Genomic DNA, 27415 nt, shown 5'->3' on the forward strand with positions numbered 1-27415 from the left:
AAAGAATTACAAAGTGATATGATTATATAACACTATGTTGAAATTTTCCATACCCTTTTGAAAGAACGTATTCTTATAACTGGGGGAAGAAAACAAGATTCAGTTCATGTTTTATTTTAAATCTTATTATTTTGAATATCTAATTTGTAACAAGGTTATTCACAAGGTCCTAAAGTCTATTTCTTTAACAGAATAAAGTGCTTGTGATAATGGTTATGTCAGTCTTTATGAATATAAGCTGTATTATAATAGGTATTCAGCTCCCAGCAGCACTATTTTTCCTGAGACTCATGCATTTTTCATTGTCTAGTCATTCTGAATTTAAAGTGGATAGGATGTCCTTTTAAATGCATAAACAAAGAAGATGAAAGTATGTATCACAGTCTCTTCTCAATTTCTGCTACTAAAATTATAGGACCTCTGTTTCCTATGTTAGAATGCATCTGGTGTGTTATTCTATATATTGCATGAATAACGAGCAGCTCCCTGTGCAGAATTCCACCCAGCACCATATTTAGCATCATTTTTGCAAGATAGCACCTTACCAGGCTTGTTCAGAAAGGCAACAGAAAATAACTTATTAACTCAGTGTCTAACTGGAAGATGCAATACAGGAAAAACAAGGTTGGTTTTGTCTTTCAAAGTTAGTAGTTTTTCAAGGTAAGGTAAGCAGCCCTCTTTCAAATCTTCTAAGACTTTGCCCTTTTTCATTTATAAATATTTGTTCACTCATAAACCTGTTTATTCATTCATTCTGTATTTATTGAGCATCTATTTCCTTTCAATCCAGCAATCCTCAAGGCACCAGGAACACAGAAATTAATAGAATACATTCCCTTCTTTTCAAGAGCTATGAGTTACACAATTTGGTGAGTACAAATAGAGATAGGAGCATACAAATGAGGACACTTAACTCAGCCTTGGGGAGCAGGGAGTAGCCAAAACGAGGTTTTCTGGAGAAGATGGGTCTTCAGATTATGAAGAGTTAGGTGAAGGGACCACAGATCTATTGTGGTGGTTACCTATGCAAAAAAAAAAAAACAAAAACAAAATAAAAACATAGTTCAAAATGATAAGGCAATAACAAGTGAACTGAAAAGTTCCTACAGAAGAGTGTTAGGGAGGACATTCTGTGAAACAAATCACGGAAAGGATTTGTCCTGTGCTTAAAGACAACAAAAGAGAATTTGATGAGAGGAAGATGGCAGGGGTGGGGAGGCAGAATTAGCAGAATTTACTATCTAGGTCCACATTTAGGTTTATTTATGTTTTTATTTATTTACTTATTTTGCTTTGGTGACTCTAATAACTTAGCTCAGATGTGTAAACTACAATAGCTACAAAATCTAGCTTCATACAGTTGGGAAAGAACTCATGAACTAATCTGATAAAAGGCTCCTTCCATTCCTTTCTGTTTTACAAGTCATGTTTATTAGCATGACAGATAAAACAATAATTTGCATGTTGTATCAAATCATATCAAAGCAGCTAAATGACATGGTCACTAATTAAAAACAGAAATTAATTACTGCAGATTTGCTGTTTCATTTGGCTGAAGAAACTAGAATAAACCTGTGTTGACCTCCTGTTAAAAGGCATACATTACAGAGGTCTTGATGGAAGAATTTTCATTAGTCAGTCTGGCTGGCTTTTTTTGCCTTTACTGTCCCCAGAATACTTCTAGAACCCAGCAAATGTTTCTAGCACTGTGCTCTGTGCTTTTGTGAGGACAAAGAGTGGTTTTTTTGTTTGTTTGGTTGGTTTTGGTTTTTGGGAGGTTTTTTGCAGCATAATGGTGGTGTAGCATAGTAATTAAGAAGTTGGGTTTTGGGGTCATATAACCTAGTTTCCATCTAAACTCTTCCCCATGCTAGCTCTGTGATCTTGAGCTGGTTGCTTAACCCCTCTAAGCATCAGTTTGCTTAACTATAAAAATTTAATTCTCTATAAAATAGTAATATCTTTAATAGGCTGTTTTATGTAAGCCTAATGATAACCACAAAGCAAAAACCTATAGTAAATATACAAAAGATAAAGAGAGTGGAATATAAGCATACACAGAAAGTCATCAAACCACAAAGGAAGAGAGCAAGAGAAAAAGAAAAAAAGAGAACTGCAAAAATAGCCAGTAAACAATTAACAAAATGGCAATAAGTACATACCTATCAATAATTACTTTAGGGGCACCTGGGTGGCTCAGTTGGTTAAGTGTTTGCCTTCGGCTCAGCTCATGACTCCAGGGTCCTGGGATCAAGTCCCGCGTTAGGCTCTCTGCTCGGTGAGGGATCCTGCTTCCCCCTCTCCCTCTCCTTCTGCCTGCCACTCTGCCTACTTGTGCATGCACTCTCTCTCTCTCTGTGTCAAATAAATAAAATCTTAAAAAAAAATAATTACTTTAAATGCAAATAGACTCAATTCTCCAGTCAAAAGACATTAGGTGGCTGATTGGATAAAAAAAAAAAGACCCATTTTTATGTTGCCTACAAGGGACTCACTTTAGATATAAGGACACACACAGACTGAAAGTGAAGAGATAGAAAAAGATATTCCATTCAAATGGAAACCACAAGAAAGCTGAAGTAGCTATACTTCTATCAGACAAAATAGAATCTAAACCAGACTATAATAAGACCCCAAAATGGGCATTACATAATAATAAAGTGGTCAATTCAATAAGAGGATATAGCATTTGTAAATAAATATTTATGCACCCAACATAGGAGTACCTAAATATATAAAACAAATATTAATAGACCTAAAGGGAGAAATAGGCAACAGTATAATAATAGTAGGGGATTCTAATACCCCACTTACATCAATGGATGGAGTATCCACAGAGAAAATCAATGAGAAAATATTCATCTTAAGCAACACATTAGATCAGATGGACTATATATATATTATATATATTATATATATGGAACATACCATCCAAAAGTGACAGAATACACATTATTCTCCAGTGCAATTAGAACATTTTTTTTAAAGATTTTATTTATTTATTTGACAGAGAAAGAGACAGTGAGAGAGGGAACACAAGCAGGGGGAGTGGGAGAGGGAGAAGCAGACTTCCCGTGGAACAGGGAGCCCGATGTGGGGCTCGATCCCAGAACCCTGGGATCATGACCTGAGCTGAAGGCAGATGCTTAACGATGGAGCCACCCAGATGCCCCAACAATTAGAACATTTTTCAAGATAGATGATATGTTAGGCCACAAAACAAGTCTTAATAAATTTAAGAAGATTGAAATCATATCAAGCATCTTTTCTGACCACAGTAGTATGAAACTAGAAATTATTCATATGAAGAAAATTGGAAAATTCACAAATATGTGGAAATTAAACAAGATGCTGCTGAACAACCAATGTATCATTGGAGAAATAGAGAAGTAAAAAAATACCTTGAAGCAAATGAAAACAGAAACATACATACTGAAGTTTGTGGGATGCAGCAAAAGCTGTTCTAAAAAGGAAGTTCATGGCAACAAATGCCTACCTCAAACAACTTTTTAAAAAATATTTCAGAAAAGAAAACTTTCATACAAACAACCTAACTTTACACCTCAAGAACCAGAAAAAGAAAAACACACTTGAAGGAAAGAAAGGAAAGAAAGGAAGGGAATAAAGATTAGAACAGAAATAAATGAAATAGAGACTAAAAAGGTAATAGAGAAAATCAATGAAACTAAGAGCTAGTTCTTTGAGAAGATAAACAAAATTGACAAGCCTTTAATTATACTCATGAAGAAAAAAGGACAGAGGACTTAAATAAAATTAGACATGAAAGAGATTTTACAACTGATACCACAGAAGTACAAAGGATCATAAGAGACTGCTGTGAACAATTATATGCCAACAAACTGGACAAACTAGAGAACTGGACAAATTCCTAGTAACATACAACCTACCAAGATTGGGTCACGATGAAATAGAAAATCTGAACAGGCCAATTACTAGTAAGGAGATTGAATCAGTAATCAAAAACCCCCAACAAACAAAAGTCCAGGACCAGATGACCTCACTGGTAAATTGAATCAAACGTTCAAAGAAAAATTAAACCGATCCTTGCTCAAGCTCTTCCAAACGATAGAAGAGGAGGGAACTCTTCCAAACTCATTTTATGAGGCCAACATTATCTTCATATCAGACCAGACAAGGACATGACAAGAAAAAAAAGATGAGCCAATATCCCTATTAACATAGATGCAGAAATCCTTAACACAATGTTAGCAAACCAAATTTAACAATACATTCAAAGGATTGTATACCATGATCAAGTGGGATTTATTCCAGGAATTCAGGGACGGCTCAACATCTGCAAATCAGTCAGTTTGATACACCACATTAACAAAATGAAGGAGAAAAATCATATGATCATTTTAGTAGATGCAGAAAAAGCATTAGACAAAATTCAGCATCCTTTTATGATAAAAACTCTCAGCAAAGTGGGTATCCTCAACATAATAAAAGCCATATGTGACAAGCCCACAGCTAACACCATACTCAGTGGTGAAAAGCTAAAAGCATTTCTTCTAAGATGAAGAACAAGATGAGAATGCCAACTCTTCCCATGTTTATTTATGCAGTACTGGAAGTCCTAGCCCAAGTAACTAGGCAAGAAAAGAAATCAAATGAATCTGAATTAGAAAAGAACTGTCACTATTTGCAGATGACATGATATTATATATAGAAAACACTAAAAAGTACCTCAAAAACTCTTACAACTAATAAATGAATTCAGTAAAATTGCAGGCTACAAAATCAATACACCAAAATCTGTTCATTTCTTTATATTAATAACAAACTATCAGAAAGAGAATAAAGAAAATAATCTCACTTACAATTGTATCAAAAACAATAAAATGCCTAGGAATAAACTTAACCAAGGAGGTAAAAGACCTGTATTGAAAACTGTAAGACATGAATGAAATTGAAGAAGACACAAATAAATGGAAAGATATTTTGTGCTCTGGGTTGGAAGAGTCAGTGCTGTTAAAATGTTCATACTATCCAAGGCAATCTACAGATTTGGTACATTCCCTACAAAATTCCAATGACATTTTTCAAAGAAATAGAACAAATAATTTTAAAATTTGTATGGAGCCACACACACAAAAAAATAAAAACAAAAACCAATAGCCAAAGCAATCTTGAGAAAGAACAAAGCTGGAGGCATCATGCTTCCTGATTTCAAACTTTATTACAAAGCTATAGTAATTGACGCAGTATAGTGTTGGCATAAAGACAAATACATAGATCAATGGAACAGAATAGAAAACTCAGAAATAAACCAATGCATATATGGTCAATTAATTTACACCAAAGGAGCCAAGAATATACAATGGGGAAAGGACAATCTCTTCAATAAATGGTGCTGGGAAAATTGGACAGTCACATGCAAAAGAATGAAACTTGACCACTATCTTATACAAAAGTTAACTCAAAATCCATTAAAGACTTGAACATAAAACCTGAAACCATAAAACTCCTAGAAGAAAACATAAACAGTAAACCCCTTGACATGGGTCTTGGTGATGATTTTTTTCAATCTGACACCAAAATCAGAAGCAGCAAAAGTAAAAAGAAGTGAGACTATATTACACTAAAAAACTTCTGCACAGGAAAGAAAACTATCAACAAATTGAAAAACAACCTACTGAATGGGAGAAAATATTTGCAAATCATATATCTGATAAGGGGCTAATATCCAAAATATATAAAAAACTCATAAAACTTAATGCCAAAACAACAACAGCAAAACAAACAAAAACAAACAAAAAAACCCTCAATGGCAAGAATACAAACAATCCAATTTAAAAAAGGACAGAGGATCAAAATAGACATTTTCCCGAAGACATAAAGACGTCCAACAGGTATATGAAAAGATATTTGGCATCATTAATTATCAGGGAAATGCAAATCAAAACCACAGTGAGATATCACCTCACACCTATTAGAATGGTTATTGTAAAAAAAGACAAAAAATAAGTGTTGACAAAGATGTGGAAAAGAGGAAACACTTGTGCACTGTTGGTTGGAATGTAAATTGGTACAGCCACTATGGAAAACAGTAAGGAAGTTTTCAAAAAAAAATTAAGAATAGAACTACCCATATAATCCAGCAATTCCACTTTTGGGTATTTATCTGAAGAAAATAAAAACACTAACTAGAAAAGATTGTTCATGTTCGTTGAACATGTTCATGTTCGCTGCAGTGTTATTTACAATGGCCAAGATATGGAAACAACCATAATCTATCAATTGATGAGTGGATACAGAAATTGTGCTGTGTATATGGTGGTGTGTGCCATATTATTCAACCATATTGCCATTTGCGACACAGAGATGGATCTTAAGGGCATTATGCTAAATGATATAACTCAGAGAAAGACAAACACTGCATGATCTCTCTTATATGTGGATTTTTTTTTCTTATTAAAAAAGAAGCACATAGAGGGGCACCTGAGTGGCTCAGTCGTTAAGCGTCTGCGTTCGGCTCAGGTCATGATCCCAGGGTCCTGGGATCGAGCCCCTCATCAGGCTCCCTGCTCAGCGGGAAGCCTGCTTCTCCCTCTCCCACTCCCCCTGCTTGTGTTCCCTCTCTTGCTGTCTCTCTGTCTGTCAGATAAATAAATAAAACCTTTAAAAAAAAAAAAGCACATAGATAAATAGAACACATTGGTCATTGTCAGAGCTGTGGGGGTTGGGGGCTGAAAAAGTAACCAAAAAAAACAGACAAGTTGAGAGGGAGAGATCTTTGTGTGTACCTATAATCACACTTGTCCCTACTTTTTGAACAAAGGACACTGCATTTTCATTTTTTTTTAAGATTTTATTTATTTGACAGAGAGAAACACAGTGAGAGAGGGAACACAAGCAGGGGAAGTGGGAGAGGGAGAAGCAGGCTTCCCGCTGAGCAGGGAGCCCAATGCTGGACTCCATCCCAGGACCCTGTGATCATGACCTGAGCCGAAGCAGACGCTTAACGACTGAGCCACCCAGGCGCCCCCGTATTTTCATTTTTCACTAGGACCTGCAGTTATGTAGGCAGCCCTATTCTACTTGAAACTGAGTTCCTTAAGATCTGGGCACATGCTTATTCATCATATTATTCTGTGTCTAGTATAATATATGACATTTATTAGATAATAAAAAATGCTTTTTGAGATAACTTTTATTAATTTGATTTAAAGCATATATGTATGTATCTATAAAACATCTAAATATCTACATATTTATTTATACATCTATATAGTATAAATTAGTAGAAATATATATTGTGAATGTATAATGATATATGCAGTAGATAGATGGGTATAAAATATTTAGAAAACAGACTTCTAAATATTTTGGTCTTCCAGTTATCATTCTGTATTAAGAGACTACTGCTTTAGTCCCTTTGAATTTAAAAGGTCATTAATTCAAATGCTAATGTAATCATACTGTATTTTAAAAACTCTAAAAAGTAGATTACTATCTGGTAAGTGGATTCATTGCACCATAAGCTTTCAGAATGTGCCCAGTGTCAGCACATTTCTATGAGAAATAAATACAAAAGTAGTACCTGCCTCATTCAGTTATTATGAGGATTAAATAAGATAGTATATATAAAGCTAAGCCCAGGACGTGGCACAGAGTGAAAACTTATTAAATATGAATTATTATTGTTATTTCTCCTTAACTGGTCTCACTCTGTAGTAAGTTATTTGGGAACTCAGTCCTAAAATCTTGGTTAGTAGCTCTCCAGTGACAAGGACTGTGTCTTATTCATCTTTGCATATATAGTGCCTGACCTGTAGATGGCTGTTTTATAGTATATTGGTACATACGCATCAGAAGGACTGAAATTTTATTCTCTTACATAAGTAACTAGTCGTTTTTGGTGGCTTGGTTTTGTTCAGGAAAGGCACAGGATATTGCAAAGTTTTTGAATACCATGGTTGTAATTTAATCAGCTGTAGGAATTACCACATCATGGCAGTTTTTAACCTTCTTTTCCCAAGGAGACATACTCCATACCCAGTATTCTCCAGTGGATGTACTCAGCGCTGGGAGCAACCAATTAGTTGTAACTCTCCCCATTTCTCTTATTAGTTATTGTAAGTTATTATGCAAGTAATCAAGAGTGACCCAGTGAGAAGATAATCATGAGTCCATCTAAATTAAAATTTTAATCATTTTATACATTATTAACTATTAGCATAATTATTGTGTTTTGTGGTGACTAGCTCAAACTTCTTCAAAGAATTCTTTGAATTCTTCAAAATTCTTCAAAGTCAAAACTTTTATATCTTAGCACTTCCTGTCTACTTAGTCATAGTTAACCATTCCCTCTGTGAAATTCTCTGTTCCCTTGGTTTCCATGATACCAGTATTGCTCTGGTGCTCTCCACGGTGCCAAAACTGGTCTTTCAAAGGCTAGCATTGACTACAGATTATCTTCTGTCAGTCCTCATTCTCCGTACCCTCTAAGCAACATTCAATATGACAACTCCCTCCTCCGTGAAAGGCTCTGCTTCCTTGGTTTCTCTTAGAGCAAGAACTATGCTGGTTTTCCCCTTAGCCTTCTAACCACTTCTGACTCCAATGATGTGCCTCTTCTTTCTCCCCTAACCCCAATCCGGGAGTTCCTCGAGGATTTTTCCTAGGCCCTCTAATTCTCTCTCCCATTCTCCCTTCCTTGGCGATATTATCTATGTCTAGTACTTTAGCCATCACTCTTAGGTGTATAACTTCTGCATATTTATCTCCTGGTTGACCTCCCTATCCCACTCTTATCTCTTGTTTCTAATACTGCTGGATCATTTGGAAGTTCATCTGGCGGCTCAAATTCAATATACCAAAAATATTTGTTATCTTTGCACTAAAACCAACTCCTTATCACGATTTTTGTTAGTGGATATCTTAGTTCTGTTAGGCTGGCTTAAAAACCTTTGAAATAATTCTGGTACTTCTCTTTACCTCTGCCTTTCTTTTTTATCACCTTTCAATTCAACAAAACTGTTCAGGGTTGCCTAGGCCTATCTCTGCACTATCTTTGAATCCCTTCATTTTCTACTTCTTCTGAATGGTATTGCCCAGCTCTAGATACGGTGAAGAACATCATACAGACTTCATAGTCTGGCAGAGGGAAAAAGGGGGTAAAATCAGTAATTATAATACAATGATGTAGAAGTAAAGGAGAAACATCCCAGAGAGGACAGGTAAGACTTCTTAAAGGGGGTGACATATAAGCCAAATCTTAAAAGATGAATAGGAGTCAGACTGATAAAGGCAGGATGAACATTCTGGAAATAGTAATAACACATGCAAAGGAATGCCAGCAAAGAAGACCACAACTCATTGTTGAGGTGTAAGTAGCTCTGTAGGACTAGAGCTCTGACTTCATGGGGAAAGCAGGAGGTAAAAAGAGTGGAGGGAGGGCATTTAGGGCCTTGTTTTCAGTTACCTGTTGCTCCATAACTAACCGCTGCAAATTTCATACCCTAAAACAATAGCCATTGATTGTTTCTCGCAATTCTCCAATGGGGTAGCTGTCTCTGGGGATGGCTCATCTCTACTCCATGTGGCACAGACTGGTACTGCTCCACTGGGGCAGGAGGATCCAGGATCCTCACTTACATGTCTGGGGCCTCAGCTGGGGTGGCCCTGGCCGGGTTTCTCTTTCCTTTTCACACGGTCTCTCAAGATTCTGTAGCCTAGGTTCTTTACATGAAAGCTGTATCTGAAGAGAGCAAAAAATGGAAGCTGCAGAGCTTCTTACGGATTAGCCCAGAAGTCACATGACATCTTTCCCCCTACATTCTGTTGGCCAAAGTAAGTCACAAGATAAGCTCAGTTAGAAAAGGAGAAATAGATCCCACCTCCCTTTGAGAGGAGCAGCATGAATGCAGAGGGATAGGAGGAAATGTTGGCAGCCATTTTTGTAGACGATGTACCATGGGCCTTATAGATCACAGCATTTTAGAGGGTACCATTATAGGATTTTAAGCAACAGATTGATATTTTAGACATATATGTTTAAATATATGTCTTTGATTCCTTAATAAAGATTGAATACGGGGGTCAGGGCCAGTACCTGGGAACAGGGCAGCCAGTGAGAAGCCTCTACCAGTGTGTTACAGGTTAACCTCAGGAAAGAAAGCCTTCTCTATGGGCCCTCATGCCTTGCCATATTTTTCCTCCTCGTGGAAACAAATGGAATGACCAAAATGTGATCGATGCCTTTTAATTTTTTTCTTTTTCTTTCTTTCTTTTCTTTTCTTTTCTTTTTTTTAAGCAAGACACCACCCAGGTATCTGCCCAGGACTCTGCCCCTTTCAGAAAGATGGGTTCACATCTGCCATGGGGGAGGAAATATGTAACATTGTAAATCCTCTGACCAGTGCTTTTTTGTTTAGAAATACCACTCCTTGCTTATTTTACATTGCTGCTTCAATAAATAAACCAGGAAAGTCAGATGGGACTTTTGGGGAAAGCAGAAGCCTGCTTTGTATTTCCATGGGGCTTTTCCTGAGTCAGATGATGCAGATTTATATGATCATAAAGCCCATATGAGCACTTAATTTCTATGCAAAGTGAACCCCTCGACTCTTGCCTTTAGTCCCTTCTACAGTGGTCTACTATGCCTTTGAAGAAGGCACAGAAAATATTTACAGAATGTGAAATGTTTTATTATACTACCTCAGTAACTAAATTTCCTTCATGAGTAGCAATTTTAATATGCAAGCAATTGTAACTTGTGTAGAGGAGAGCAGACTAGTGCTTATCGGTGCTTGCTAGAGCAAACAAAGATCCAAAATCTGGGAATGGAAAGGTGATGGTGGTTCCAGATTTTCAGATGTTCCTGGATCCAAGATTTTAATCTATAAACAAAAGTCTCTCCTTGTTGGTATGAGAACCTGAGGATAAGGTTACAGTGCGGTACCTCTTTGTCAGTGTGCAGATGTTCTCTGGGGTTTCTGAACACTTAGTGAATGCGATGGTGGGCATCAGGGATGATGTTAATTTCCCCCCCACAGGCTCCAGAGCGCTGTGGCCAGAAGCCAAGATCACTTGGAGAGATTTGGTCTCAAATCCCAGCTTTGCTACTTCCTAGTTATTTGACAGTGAGGAAATTCCTTAACCCCTCTAAACTTTAGGTTTTTTTTTTTCCTGTATAAAACCTCACTAAAAATGCACCTCTCTCATAGGATTGCTGTAATGGATAAAAAGAAATACTTTTTATTGCACTTAGCCTAGTGAATGGCACAAGTGCTCAGTAGATTTTTAACTGTTATTGTTTTAATGGACTTCCAGCTGATGTTTGCTGTTTCTCTTTACTTTTCAGGGAGATGTTAATCTCTGTGGCTCTGGGCCAGGTGTTATCCCTTCTTATTTGTGGAATTGGCTTGACCAGCAAGTACCTGTCAGAAGATTTCCATGCCAATACACCAGTCTTCCAGAGTTTCCTCAATTACATCCTTCTCTTTTTGGTCTATACCACCACACTAGCTGTCAGACAAGGTAAGCGTGCCAAAACCCATATGCGGCTTGGAATATAGCTCAATTTCTTTTTTACAAACATCTAGAGGATTGATGAGCCGTGACTAAATTAACTTTTTTTCACTTACAGCATCATAAGCCAATTCAGAACCTCAAATCTCACTTTTCTATTTTGCAGTAATAAAGCAAACAGAATGAACAAATAAATCACAAAGAAGGATAAATTGTGTGAATTCAGCGGGAAGTGGAAAATGCATGTATAGGCAAAATGTACAATTGCTCACTATCTGAATTTCTGTTAACATTCCTTGTACCCCTCAGTGAATCTAAATAGAATGGTGCTTCCCTGGAAGCTGGAAAGGCCTGATGCAGCTGTCCTCACTAATGCCAGTCCTGAGAAATCCAAGGGAAATACAGACGAATGTATGTTCCTTAGGAAGATGTCATAAGAAACATAAAAATATTAAACACAATCAACTCTAGTAATAATAAAGGGGAAAAGAAAGGAAAGAAAACTACCACAAATGGTCAGAGGAGATGTTCTGTCTAAATTTAAAATAGCTAAAGCAATAAAACAAGTCCTCCAAGAATCAATGCAAGAAAAACATTTTAATTGGCACCTGAAGTTGAAATCCTTGGGGTGTATCTCTGGAAGAAGTATAATTCAGAATCTTATCACTATAACACTGAATCTGGTGTGAACACTCTTTCCTCTGGCCCAGAAATAGCCAACAATTCACCCCCAGAAGCTGTTGACTGTGAAATATGCACTTAAAAATAGTCGTCAATAGGTTTAAAGACAATTATACACCTTAATAATAAATAAGGATACATGAATAGCTTTACTCATCAACCCTAAGAGTCATACTTTTTTGAAACTTTTGTAAGAACCATATCAGGAATTTCATTTTTACACTTATTTAAATGGTCATCCAGAATAATATTGCTTAATTATAACAATGTGGCCAATACTAGATTTTATTCAGTTGGGACTGAATTCCAGTTTAACTTTGGATTTGTTTTAAGTATTGGAAAAGCTAATTTCATTTACTTCTCAAAAATTGTATTATTGGTGTTTGTTTGTTTTAATTTAACAACAGTAGACATAATTAATTTAAGAATAAAATTTCAAATAAAACCTCAGGTTACAAAAGTTCTAGACAGTGAGTCTCAGCTATATTTCCTCAGTGTGATCTGGAAGCTAACAGTTTGAACACTACAAATGCGAAAAAGAAAACCCACAAAATTCACAGGAAAGTGGCGAATTTATCTTCTCAAGATTTTTAGAACTAAATAGTCTAGACAACGAGATGGTGAACTGCAACGAATCTTTGGGTTCTTGTCCATCTTACTTTCCAGGAATCCAGAGATTTAACAAAAACCTTCATGAGGAAAAAATAAAATCAAGTCACTTTAAGAAACAGAGAGAAAATTTCAGTCAGAAAAGCTTAGAAAACTAAGTGTAGCAAAAGACCTAAAATTTATAACTCTACCTTCTATCAAGACTCTATAATGTGCCAGACGCTATGGATGTAAGTTATCTCCATTATTCCTTCAGTCCAAGGAAATAAGTATTATTATCCAAAATTTTATAAGTTCCTGTGTCAGGAACCTGCTCTAGGCTGTAGAACTAGTTGCTGTCAGGCTCACCCTAGGCCAAGGTCACGTGCCTCCCGGGACTCCCTGTAACCCCATGTGGGGTTTAGGGGATGCAGAAGGAGGAAAAGAAGATACTTCTGAACTAAAGGAAGGGGTTTTGCTTGAATTTAAAAGCCCTGAATAAGAAACCCGCCCTGGGGCCAGGCCTCCTGAGGCAGAGCAAGGAAGTCAAGAGGATGTGGTGCCCGGGGGTGGGTGGGAAGGGTAGACAGGGGAGAGGCACACCTGGCAAGAGGCCAAAGACGAGGACAAGGAATTTGGAGGCCCTTTGGAAAAAAGACTGAAGGGCGCCTGAGGAAATTCTGTTTATCCCAACCAGTGATGGAGAGAATCAGTTTCTAAAATGCCTTATCTGGAGATTTTTGCCATTGCCTCAGCTGATCACTTGATTCACTGATATGTCTTTATGTGGGTGTTTACTCATAATGTTTGTTTTAATCTTCATCTTTAGAAGTTTTAATAGGCTGGCATTAAGCTAACATCTGGAAATCAACAGAGTAATTACATTAATTTTGTATAGGCTGATTCAGTACTGTGTTCTAGAGACATAATGATCTCTTTCCTTGTGCACCTCACGATTTAAGAGGGAATGAAAAACAGAGCAAAGACGATGAGAGGATGGAAAGTCTGGTGTGTGCAGGGGACGTGCTCTCATAGCCACAGTTTCTTCTTTCCTGGTGCTTCCTGACCACTCCTCCCAGAGGGCTGCAGAGCAGGACTGAACAAAATTACAGTCTTTCCCATTCCCCCAGCACAGACACCATTTACCCCGCCAAGCCACCATTTAATTTGATGTCACCTTAGGTCACATAACTGCAAGAAGTTAGTCTTGGGAACATATCTTTAAACAAATATTTCTTTATCATTGTAACCATACAACTTCTAAAAAGTTATGATTGTCACATGTGAATACAACGTGATGAAAGCAGGAAGCCCCTCAAGAGGGTTCAGGGTGATGTTATGGCAAAAGCCTTGTGGAAATTTGACTTCAAGTTAGACTGAGTTCTCTTTACCAGATTTGCACTGAACCAGTGACCAAAGACTCTGAAACATCAGGTTCCAGTAGAAATTCCAATATAACTGCAGGTCAAGCTGGAGTTCTGGACTTGTCCCTGATTATTAATTGTTTCCTACAAAAAATTTGACTACCATCCTCCTTAAAAAATGTATATCTAGTTGGACAGGTTTTAAGTCTAGCCCTTTACTTGCTTGGTGCTAGGTTTTTATTCCAGATAGTTCTACAACACGCTTTTTTTTTTTTTAAGATTTTATTTATTTATTTGAGAGAGAAAGCGCACGAGAGAGAGCATGAGTGGGGGGAGGAGCAGAGGGAGAAGCGGACTCCCCACTGAGCAGGAAGCCCAATGCGTGGCTGGATCCCAGGACCCTAGGATCATGACCTGAGCTGAAGGCAGCCGCTTAACCAACCTAGCCACCCAGGTGCCCCTATTCCAGATAGTTCTAAAATTCAAAACGATTTTGCTGTTCATAACAAAGAGCCTCAATAATACATCTCTATAGAAAAAGTGTGCTTCAAACAAGTAATTCCATTGACACTGTAACAAGTTTGAGAATTTAGCTATAACTTCAGTAGGTTAATAGTGACCAATTTTAAGAAGTTATTCAAGGCAGTTAAAATGTGCTCATTGAAGTAATGCCTGAAACCCAGACTCATGCTGTATGTACCTAGTAGGGCTTCAGGAATTATAAAAAAAAGCTCAGCTCTCTTCCTGTGTATCCTTCCTTTAGTCTCACACTATTGTCACCAGATGTGTGGTGTTTATCCTACCAAGCAATTCTGTGACATCAGATGGGAGTCCTACAGTTGATCTCAGTTCTGACCCTGTCTATCTGGAGATAGCTAGCGTAAGATCCCACAGGTTAAGAACTGAGTCTTACGTGACTGCCCCTTTCACTTCAGGGCCAATTGCAAGTCTGGGTTGTAACCTCTGCTTCTCACTGATGGACTGTAAATCAGACAGTCCTATGACTTCCTTCTTGGGTTTGATGAACTTGCCAGAGTGGTTCCCAGGACTCAGGAAAAGAATTTACTTACTGTTTACCAGTTTATTATAAAAGGATATGATAAATAATATAGGTGAACATCCAGAGGAAAGAGATGAGTAGGGCAAAGTATGTGGGAAGGGGCAGGGAGCTTCCATGTCTCTCTGGGCATGTCCCTCTCTCTGCACCTCCACGTGCTCATCAACCCTAAAGCTCTCTGAATCCTCTACTTGAGAGGTCTTTATGAAGGCTTCATGATGTAGGCGTGATTGATCATTAACGCCATGTCCAGCCCCTCTCCCCTGTTGAGAATGGACAGGTAGGGCTGAAAATTCCACACTTCTAATCATGGCTAGGACCCTGTAGTAACTGGTCCCTATCCCGGAGCCCACCGAGAGTCACCTCATTTGAGCAGAAGACATTGCCATCACCTTGGAAATTCCAAGGGATTTAGGAATTCTGTGTCGGGAACCAGGGCCAGGGACCAAATATTAGAACAAAAGATGTTCCTGAGTATTCTTATTACTTAGGAAATTGCAAGAGTTTTAGGAGCTCTGTGCCAGAAACTGGGGGCAGAGACCAATACCTATGTTTTCTATTCTCTCACAGGAATATAACTACAAAAGTATAGTGCAGCTTCCAAAAATTTTATGGATTTGCCTAGGAAACTCTCAAAAGAAGACTCTTCCTCATATCTACTTTTTTTTCCCCTTAAAATTCATTGTAATACTAGCTGAAATCAGGAAGCAGAGAAACACAAAAGGCAAAGACTATAAACAAGAGGAAAGAACAGGCTGGGGCCTAACTAAAGCCCAACGAGTTCTTGCATTTATATTGCAGAAGCAAGAAATGTGACAGGCTTTTAAAAACAAAGGTGAAGATAGGATATCAAGAAAAAAATATGTCATCACACTTTTTGCCCATAAACTTCTCTTATCAATTATTATAAGAATCCTGCTTCCCAGAACTACATTCAGCAGTTCTTAAATAGATACCCATGGTTCCTCTTCTGGCAGTTTTTAACTTCTGAGTGTAGATAAACCCTAGGTTTTAAACAGTCAATAATTTCCTTTTTCTTTTCTTCATCTGCCAGCTCTTCTCAGTTCTTGTCTCTCTAATTCCTTTTTATTTTTCCTTTCACTGTTTACTCTGTGATGGGGGAGGAAATGATTGTGGGGCAAATGCAGGATGCTGAGGGGGAAAAAACACTTTCAATCTTTATTTTCCTCCTCAAGGCATGGTGATAAAAAAAAAATAGGTACCAGTAATGAAAGCAGAAATAGAAAGAGAAGTGTCTGCTTCATTTCATATACGACCCTGGAAAGAAAATAAAATGCTGCCACCATTGATCATCATTAGATTGATCCCTGGTGACTCATTCTCTAAGTTTTGCTTTTTCACTGAAAGATATTTTTATAAAGTCTTCTAATTTTGAATAAAAGACAAGCTTCCAGCTAAAAGCAATTTAATGGGTAGTGCATGTACTTTGCTTTTCAGCAAATTCTTGAAACATGGACATTAAAGGATTTATTGAGTCATTTATATATTTCTTTGTGTTAGTGTGAAAATGAAACAGGTCTCCAAGAGTACTAACAGAGCACTCATAAACACATCACCATATGTAATCCCTTTGATTTTTTCTAAAGAGAGAATACTGAAAAGTAAACGCATGTATACTCTTCATGAAAAATATCCTCATTTTGAACATGAAATTCCAGAAGACAGAAATCCTAGTTCAAATTTCAGTTCTAAGTGGGGAGGCTGAAAAAATGAACTCCATTCAGTTATTTTTAGCACCTGCTCTCTCCCTGCCTGCCCTACCCACCATCTCCTTTTTCCTACTCAGAGCACTCAAGTAGGGCAGGACAGATGAGAGAAATACATAAAAATGACAGCTTTGTCTACACACAACAGCTAGATCCAACTCATGGCTCAATGGTCCAGTCCCATAGCCCTCAGCATTTTCAGTGAATGCTCTTCTCAGAATTTGTGCCAAAAAAGCATTTCTCCTTTTGGTGGTGGCTGGGGAAACATTAATCAGTAAGTAATTGCTACCTCTTCCCACACCAGACAGGCTTCATATTTGTTCTCTGCAGAAACACTGCACTTCTTACATACAATTACATAGGCTAAATTCTCAATTACCAATGTTGCAAGATTAAAAATATCTGTGTAATTAGAAGAAATGTAGGACTTCCTGCAAAATAATATAGACCTCTCAGAGAGCCACAATGACATCTTAGAAACTTACATATCTGTCAGATCCTAGAGTCGCCTGAACATCTTGTCTTCCTAGTTCTGTTAATCACATACTGTATTTAGATTCTACTGAGATAGGCCTCTTATGAGATTCAGTCCTTTTTTTTAATCCTGGTTATTACATCATCTGGATATGTACTTTTAAAAAGAGTCCACTGATCATTGTGATTTAAAATAATCCTTTTCTATTTTCTTAATTGAGTTGATCTGATTTTTTTTCTCTTAAGTAAAACTTAAGAAATCAATCCTTTTTTTTAATCCTCTGTGAATCTTTGCCCCTTGCCTTTGTTGGAATGTTCTTTGTTGGAATGTACTATAGGGAGTCAAAAACACGGGCCAGAGCAGTGAAAAGAGTTAAAGCAGGATCCAGGATTTTCTCAAAGCAAAAGCCCAAGTTATGCTCCCACATAGCTCAGTTTCCAATTCTCTGGGTAACCTTGACTAAGTCACTGAGGAGGACTGTTAGTGGGTTGCCAGCATAAGAAAGCACTTGGCAGGGCACCTGGGTGGCTCAGTCGTTAAGCGTCTGCCTTTGGCTCAGGTCATGATCCCGGGGTCCTGGGATCGAGCCCCGCATCGAGCCCCACATCGGGCTCCCCGCTCAGCGGGAAGCCTGCTTCTCCCTTTCTCTGTCAAATAAAAAAGTAAAATCTTAAAAAAAAAAAAAAAAGCACTTGTCAAGTGTAAATACTGAATTAAAACAACCTTGAGAGTTGTGGGGGGGAGAATATTATTGTCACTTACCTAAGTCTGGTGAGGTAATATTCATGGGAGCCTCTTAAAAATTCTCCCATGTGGGAAATTACCTGGCAAATCTCCATTCTTATTCCTTGTCAGGTTGCCTTTATTTTTACTGAAGTATGATTGGAGAGTTCTAGCCCCCATAGTAAAGGTTGTACTTCAGGAATTGAGGTACTCAGGTGAATCCTTGGTAGACACTCCATGGGAATTATGCTTATGTTTTTGGGGAAGGGAGAAGAAAAGGTGGGGGGATGGTGAGGAAGAGGGGAATGTACACAAACCATCCTGAGAAATTATGAGAGAAAATCACAGGAGAAAACTAGACTCCAGTTCTAGCAAAACTGTCTGCCAGCATATGGAGCAACTGAAGCTCTCAGAGACTGCTGCTGGGAATGCAAAATGATACCACCACTTTGGAAAATATCTTGGTGATTTCTATTAAAGTTAGACATACACTTACCATATGACCCATCAGTCACACTCTTCTAAGAGAAATGAGAACATGATGTCCACACAGAGAACTATACGCAAACATCCATTGCAGCTTTATTCATAATTGCCAAAAACTGTAAACAACCCAAATGCTCATCAACTTGTGATAGGATAAACAAACTGTGGTGAATTCATAAAATGGAGTACCACTCAGCCATAAAAAGGAGTAAGATACATGCAATGATATGGATTAATCTCAAAAGCATTATGCTAAGTTCAAGAAGCCAGACATGAAAACTTCCATACTGGGTAATAATGTGATATTCTGGAAAAGGCAGATATGTGGCTGCCAGAGCCTAGGAGTGGGAGAGGGTGACTGCAAAGGGACACAAGGGAACTTTCAGGGTAATGGAAATGTTCTATAGATCTTGATTGTTGTAGAGGTTACAGGACTATATACATTTGTTAAAACTCTTCAAGCTCTGTGCTAGAAGAGATGGATTTTATCACATGAAAATTATACTTTAATACACCTGACCAAAGGCAAAAAAAAAAAAAAAAGAATGAAAGGGAATTAATTGACTGTCTACTATCCCTTCATGGTTACCATGATAAAATAATGTCTCATTAGGCCCAGAGTTTTCAACAGGGAAACTATAGTAGCTATTCCCTCAGTCACTTATGGGTATTAGGAGGTCACCATTAAAACTTCCCACTTCATATGGCATGCTTTTAAAGATTTTATTTATTTATTTGAGAGAGAGAGAATGAGAGAGAGAGAGCATGAGAGGGAGGAGAGTCGGAGGGAGAAGCAGACTCCCTGCTGAGCAGGGAGCCCGATGGGGGACTCGATCCTGGGACTCCAGGATCATGACCTGAGCCGAAGGCAGTCGCTTAACCAACTGAGCCACCCAGGCACCCCATATGGCATGCTTTTAGACTAAAGAATGAATATAGTTTCAAAAAAAAATACCTACTCCAAGGACCTTGCTTGTGTGACATGAACTATTATTTATCAAGCTTATAATCCATTAAACAATGCAAACACACACACACTCCATACATATGCAGTACTTACAGGGTGAATCTGCACCAAATCAACTCTTCCACGGTCTTACAGTTAAGAGCATCCAACAGACCATGTCCTGTTTGTGCTAACATGTATGAATCTTGAGTAGAGTGATACCTTACACAGAACTTTCAATATTACTTAAATGACTTTTAGATTAAAGGAAAATGACATGAATATGCAACACTGTCTTCTCTTAATGAATCCTCATATAAACATACACACATGCACACACATACTATACATCAGACTCTCCCTCATTCCCCATGCCAAATAATTCATTAAAGGGATGCCCTTCTGATTCTTTCATTCCAAACAGCATATAAGCTTGGAGGGAGGGATTGTCTCTCTGTCTTATGTGGAATCCACATTGACTTAATTCTGGAAATCTTTAAGCTTTCACCTATCCATGCTGAGAGGTGGCACAGAGCAACACTCATTCCTGGCACAAAGCTCCCGTGTTCCTGTGGGAGATTGAAGGGTGGTTACAAGATGATAACTGTATTCCTGAAGGAGATAAGTCCCCTTCTGCCAAAATAGTGCTTTGTATGTAATTAGTGTAAAAATTCAGAGGAATGGAGTTTATCCTTACAATCATCTTTCTCATTAAAAAAGAATCATAATGGAAGAACAAAGCAGTCCCTGCAGTGAGTTGAATTGCTTTCCCTAAGTTTTCATTAAATCAAAGACTCAGCAGTTAGCCATCTTGCAACCACTATTGCTGTCTGCTACATGAGATCTGCAGGGGAATAAAAAGGAAGCAAACTTTGTTTTTCCCTTCACAGGATTAGAATTGCATTAGATCAGAATTCCCTGTCTGTGCATTTTTTGAGTATCTGGTTTCATTGGTTTCCTTTTCTGAGATTTTTGGGGACCAGAAAAAAGATCATAGAGCTCACCAAATTTAAGTGTGGTATTTGTAAATGGTGGGTTCTGACTGCAAGTTGGAGTGCCTGGGCCCCTTCGGTGACCTATATGAGGAAAAATATAAAGGAAATGACATGCAAAAAAAGAAAATGTGATCAGAATTTATGTTTCTGAGCATTTTTTGTTTTACTATTTGATACTTCTTTCTATGAAGTAGCATGAATATTACTTTCTTTTACCTTTAACTATCTAATTAGCCATGTCTGAGAAAATGTCTATCTTTAAGGACCATATTTAGGAATTACTATAAGTTCACTAAATTAAAATATAATTTTAAACAATTAGGGTCTAGACTTTTTCTGTTTCTCAGTTCAATCCAAACTTAAGAGCCAAATTGCATCATCCTGGTAAGTTTCCATAACGTTTGTGTGCTGTTTTCCTTCATTTCATATGTCAGGATAGTCATAGTAACTGCCTTACAGGTTTCCTGTGGACTAAATGAGGTGATGTATGGAAAACTTCTAGCACAGGGTCAGGCATATAAGAGCACTGAATGCCTATGATCTGCCATCATCGGTATTAGAGTGACTTAATAAATATTGATTCTCCTCCCTAGCAAGTTGGATTTTACACATGTAACCCTTAATTTGAATAAATTCCACTGTAAGGACCCTGAAATTCATCGGCCATATTCCAGCAGTCGTGTTCTCCTTAACTTGTCGCTGGATATCACAGTAGGTACTAGTACGATTCATAGAGGAATACAGAGATGAGACATTGTAGATGTTTCCTTACCACTGTGGTGGCCAACGTGAGTGAGGAAACTCACTGATTGAATTATTACACTGACGCACAACTCATTCTGAAATGCTCTGGCCCAAGTCCCTCTCCCCCAGGGTCTTTTGCCTGAGGAAGCCAAGCCAAGGGGAGCAGTGAGCACCCAGAATCTGTCCAGAGGGAGCCAGCAGCACCCTTCTACTTTCAGGCATAACTGCATCCAAACCTTGAGAGATCATAAAGGGGAAGAGAACATTGCCAAAGGAAGACTTGAAAGAACAATTCCCTAGATCAGTCCTTGTCCCCAGAAATGAGTGAGTTCTTTGCTCTACAGCTTTGATTTTGACCATCCAATCTGAAAGCAAAACTGTTTCCCATCCTTTCTTTTCCTCTTGTTTGTGTGTATGTTTCCTTTCTCTTCTCCCATTTCCTCTCTTCATCCGGTTTCTTCCTTCTCCCGTAATCATAACTGACACACAAATGGGAGGAAATGGGAAGAAAAACATTCTCATTCACTTTACTGAGACACAACTGTCACTACAACTTTAGATACTACAGAGAAGATCCAGATTCAGTTTAAGCCATGCCTGCAAATTACTACTCCAAGTTACTATTCTTTGCTCAAGGAAAGGTTTGGAATCACAAGGACAACAATTAAGATCAGTATGTTGTAAACTAAGTCTGATTACCTTTTCTCCTTAATGTTTTAATCCTTCCACAACACACACAGAATGCAGCTGTGAACTGCACCAACTGAATACACGTATGGAAAGCAAAGCAGATCCGAAGCAGCTGGGAAAATCACATTCCTATTTGGACTGATGACCAAGGCATATGCCAGCTGGAGAAGTTGAGGACAAAGAAGTGTGGTTTGACCAAAGCCAAGAAGGGATGGCATTTCTGTCCAAGATAATTTCCAGCAAGGGATTAGTTCTTGGGCAGTGGCCATAGATGCTTTAGAAGACCTATCATTACAACAGTAGGGATTCTTCAGATGCACTACCAGAGGGAGAGTAGGGTCACTATTTTATAGTCAAAATCCCAAATCTCCATTAGTTATTTAGAATAAACAGTGAGCAGCATGTCCCTTTTAGGGACATTTCAATGGAAGCCATAGTACAAAATCCATAAGTAGAGATCAGTCTTACTAATGAACTACTGCACAGACAAGAATTGTCCTTGGATGAGCTCATTAAAAGGAATCGTGCTCCCATTTTTTGACACGGCAAGAACGTTTGTTCTATTTTAAAGTTGAAAAATAAAATCAGGGTGGGGAGAGAAAAAAATAAAAATAATCCAAGATGAAAAAGAGCTGTAAAATGCCCCAAGAGAGCATAAAGCTTTGGGGGCTACATAGCCAGGGAAATGGCCGCCAGTGTGTCATCTTCTAGCTGAGAAGAGGGGAAGGCCATGCTGTCAAGATCATGGAGCTCTCACTCACCCATCTTTCAGCAGGAAGAGCATGCCACAGACAAACTCAATGGACTACTGGGGTCTCACCAAATTCAAAGCATCTGGTTCTGTACCTGCAAACACATTTCAACTTTTGGCTTAGTGGATGTCATTCGCTGAGGTCGAAATTTCCAGCTGTGCTGTGTTAAACTCAGGGCCATTATAGCACAGCTTTAAGCAAGCTATTGATTTTAAACTTTTGTCAGACTAAAAGAAACTAAGATCATTCAGAAGCAAACAAAGAACTCAACTTCTAAAAATAAAGTTAAGGAACTTGGTAACTTCTTTTTAACAGAGAAATGTGTGGGCAGATCTTATGTAAGTGGCATAAATGTGGAAATCTCTGCACTGTTAAAAATTATAAGTTATTTACTATATGGAAACTTAATAGATCTCAACTCCTAGTTTCTGTTGTTTTGGCATCAGATATGTTGAGTAATTTAGATACTTAACTCCTGAAGTGTGTTCCTATACTCAGAGTGTCTCTTAACAAAAGGAATTGGCCTGATATACACAAGCCAAGGATGCAACTGCTCCCCAGCCTACTGAGTTTTACAGTTTTAATTCTGCCCATTTTTCCTTATACAGAACCTTCTAGAAGGCTCTGAACTGATTACATCTTGCTCAAATGTCTCTTACTCAGTCACACATTTCTTTCTCCATGTATTCATCCCATCTGTTATGTCATTCATTTATTCAGCAAGTACTTTTTTGAGGGCCTCCTTCTGTTAAGCACAATACGACCCAGTGTGAAGGATGCCTAAGTGAGTAAAGATGATCTCCCTTCTCCCACTCTTCTAAGCTCACAGGCAAAAGGAGGAGCGTGGCCTGTGAAGAGGCCAGACCTGAGGGCCTCACTTTCTCTCCTCTCCACACATCTTCTTTGTCAAAGAATTTACTTCTCCTCTGTCATCTATTTTCACGACTCTGTTCTCCATCAGCTGCCAGTCCTCCCTTCCCCAATTTTTCACAGCAGAAGAATTCATTACAAGCAGTTACAATCAATCCATTGCTGTTTCGTGGCCTCCCTGTGGCCTGTGCACACGCCCTTTGTTCTAGGATCCTGACTTTACGCTAAAATAGTGGTGGTTGTTCCTCCGGTCCCTGTACCTCCCCCTCCCACACACACACACACACACACGGACACACACACACTCTGTTGTTCCAGGAGAATACCGCACAGATATCTTCCAGCCTTTATGTAGACTTAGCTGTGGTGACTTCTTGGCTGCTAAGCTTCTATGAGCTAGGGCATTTGGCCAATTTCATGATTATTAGTGACTTCCAAGACTCTCAAAGGTCTCCTATCCTCTTATAAGCAGCTATATATGGAGCACAGTTCTCCATCACTTTGCCTGGCTTGTGACCCCTTTGTGTAGTAGCAAGCAGTCCTTTACTTTTTTGGCTTCATCCCTTTAAGAAGCCCTTTACCCTTTCGGTCATTTGGGGATGTACCTTCCACACTTGCTGGTATATGAACTTCAGCTCTTCCAAGTTTCAGCAACCCCTGTAATATATTAGAAACCACAATAATTTAAGGTTATAAAGTGAAAAGCAACAGCACAGTAAAGACTATCAAAGCTCATTAACTTTAGCTCAGTACCCGACAGAGGAGAAAGACTGCCAACCACTCACTGGGACCATTAGCAGCTGTGGAGTAGCAGGAAGGAAAACCAAAATATCACCTTCTTGCTTTTAACCATTTTCTCATTTTGTTACTGGGGCTCGATCCCAGGACCTGGGAATCATGACCCCAGCCGAAGGTAGACGATTAATTTGTTACTCATTTGCCCCACTCAGCAAATATTCATCACATGTCTTTTAGGGTAGGTTACCATTTGATAGTACTTTGGAGGAGTGAATTAATGGTGCCTTTGATAACCAGTCTCACAATATGTACAATTTCCAATAGTCCCAATTTGTTTTCAGAAAGTGGCACAGATAAATATCTAAATGTAGCAATGATGATGATTCCTTGAAGAAACCATTATTGCATCCTATTAATCTAAATCTTACTAAATTCCTGATCTAATCTATTCATGGTTTCACCTGAAAACCAGAAAAAGAGTATCTCTCCTTTCAAGTATATCTATAACCACAAGTATCCCCTGTGTATCTATGCAGCTCCCACTGTTAAAGTTTAAACACACCTAACAAGCTAACTTAGAAAACTCCCACCATCTCTGGGGTTAAAGTTACATTTGGTTGTGGGATATATTGACTGATGCAAAGTTGTCTTCAGTTAAATTTCACCATTATTTATTGAGCCCACTGTGTACCAGATACTGTGAGAGGCCCTCTCAGGTGCCCTCTCTCTATCCCCATTTGCTCTAGCATGCCTAACCCAAGCCATCTATCACCTCTTACCTGAACTGCTATGACAACTCCTGAGCTGTTCTCTATCTCTGACACCTGCCACAACTTCATCACTACGGCCTCTTTTATTTTTTTATTTTTATTTTTTTAAGATTTTATTTATTTATTTGACAGAGAGAGACACAGCGAGAGAGGGAACACAAGCAGGGGGAGTGGAAGAGGGAGAAGCAGGCTCCCCACTGAGCAGGGAGCCTGATGCGGGGCTTGATCCCAGGACGCTGGGATCATGACCTGAGCTGAAGGCAGACGCTTAAGGACTGAGCCACCCAGGCGCTCCCCTACGGCCTCTTTTAAAACTTTATTTGTTCTAAGCTAAAGTGCCTTAGTCAATCAGGCTTTGGATAATTATGTAAATCCTTTATTTTTTATTTATATTGAATTCAGGATTTTTAAAAATAGTTGGGGAAAGGAATTGATTTTTTTTTCCAGACCCATTGAAATCAACACATACTTCCCAGCTTTATTCACTGAACCAAAATAAGGTCTTTTTATAAGGTTCAAGAAGCTCAAAATCAAGATACTAGAATGTTGTTATTCCTACTTTCTAATTAGCCTGTCTACTTGAGGGAAGGAGCCCAAAGATGTAATATTCTAATTTTTGTTTTCTGAGCAGAATGTCTTCTAAAGTGCATGCTAAGTTGCTTTGGATTTCAGAGTGATCCAAACGTAAAACAAAACAAAACAAAATAAAAACTTAATATTTTAGGTACTAGTTTCATAAAAAATAACTTTGGGGGCACTGGCTCAGTCGGTTAAGCATCTGACTCTTGGTTTCAGCTCAGGTCATGTTCTCAGGGTCTTGAGATCTAGCCCTGTGTTGGGCTCTGCACTCAGCAGAAAGTCTGCTTGAGATTCTCTCCCTCCCTCTTCCTCTGCCCCTCCCCTGCTCTCTAAGATAAGTAAATAGATCTTTTATTTATTTTTTTAAAGATTTTATTTATTTATTTGACAGAGAGAGACAAAGTGAGAGAAGGAACACAAGCTGGGGGAGTGGGAGAGGGAGAAGCAGGCTTCCCACTGAGCAGGGAGCCTGATGCCGGGCTCGATCCCAGGACCTGGGGATCATGACCCAAGCCGAAGGCAGATGCTTAATGGCTGAGCCACCCAGGCACCCCATAAAATAAGTAAATAAATCTTTTAAAAAATAACTTTGGTAGATACTGTCCTCTGTATACAGCATTACCGCTAAACTCAAAGAATTCCATTTACCCCTTAATATAGAGCTTCCAATTAAAATCAGTTCAAAAAAAAAAACAAAAAAAATAAAATCAGTTCAATTTGTTCAATTTGGTTGAGTTAAAATACATTGAAAGATCTCCTTAATAATAAATCTTCCAATCAAAGACTTTTGTTGGACTGCTTCTATGGCAGATGTCCACTTTATAAAAACTGCTAAATTTTAGGAGGAAACCATGAAAAGCCAAGAGACTGAGACAATATTTGAGGAGGCAGTGTTATGTTAAAATTTAAAAAATGGTTATATATATATTTATATATATAATTTAAAAATGGTTATATATAATATGTATATTATAACCATCTGAAAATTTTAAAATTTATGTTTATATTTTTAATTTACCAAAATAATACATTAATATAAACATTACATATTTGTGCAAATATAAATATTGCAAATACAGACATAAATATGTTTGTTGGTTTTTTTTAGAGATAGTGCTTCCCACCACCGAAATAAAATCCTTTTCTTCTTCAAAGGAATCTTTGTTAAAATTTTGTTATTCATTTTCATGGCATTTTTCTATGTATATGCATTCAAATATATAGTTATAATGTAAATGGTAGGAACTATATATGTTATTTTGAAAGTTGCTTTTTTCACTTAGTAATATATTCCAGAAAATTTCCCATTTCAGCACGTGTACATTTGCTACAATAGTACTGTTAAACTGTTAAACTGTTAAACTCACAATTCGTAGTTATGCAGATTATTTCCAATTTTGAATTATTCCATCTATTTTATAAGAAACATCGTTGTAAATACATTTTAAATACATGTGAGTGTATTTTGTAGTTTAAATTTCTAAAAAATTAAATGCTGAGTCAAGGGCATTTTAAATATTGATAAATATCACTAAATCTCCCCTCTCCAGAAAGTATTACCAGTTCAAAAGCCTACTAACAATATCTGAGAGTATGTTTCCCCACTTACTTATCAACATCAGATATTATCAGTAACATTTTTGTCAATCTAAAAGGGGAAAAAATCTCATTGTTTTACGACAATTGTATACCAAGTCTATTCTTGGTGTAAGACTAAGTCCCGGTGGACTCCTT

General features: G+C 38.0%; 1 protein-coding gene across 2 annotated transcripts in view; it reads left to right on the plus strand.

The window, feature by feature from the left end:
* The window catches only part of SLC35F1 (solute carrier family 35 member F1), a 388139-nt gene that overhangs the window by 227520 nt on the left and 133204 nt on the right, over window positions 1-27415 (plus strand). For both annotated transcript variants that reach the window (XR_012378545.1, XM_073893835.1), the window contains exon 2: window positions 11330-11505. Coding sequence is in view for 1 of the 2 variants with exons in the window: in XM_073893835.1 (XP_073749936.1) it covers window positions 11330-11505 (176 nt within the window). In the remaining variant the exon portion in view is untranslated. The remainder of the gene's footprint in view (window positions 1-11329; window positions 11506-27415) is intronic.

This window comes from Callorhinus ursinus, unplaced genomic scaffold (genome assembly GCF_003265705.2).
Source record: "Callorhinus ursinus isolate GAN/ISIS: 27379988/994484 unplaced genomic scaffold, GSC_fseal_2.0 scaffold6, whole genome shotgun sequence".
NCBI lineage: Eukaryota > Metazoa > Chordata > Mammalia > Carnivora > Otariidae > Callorhinus > Callorhinus ursinus.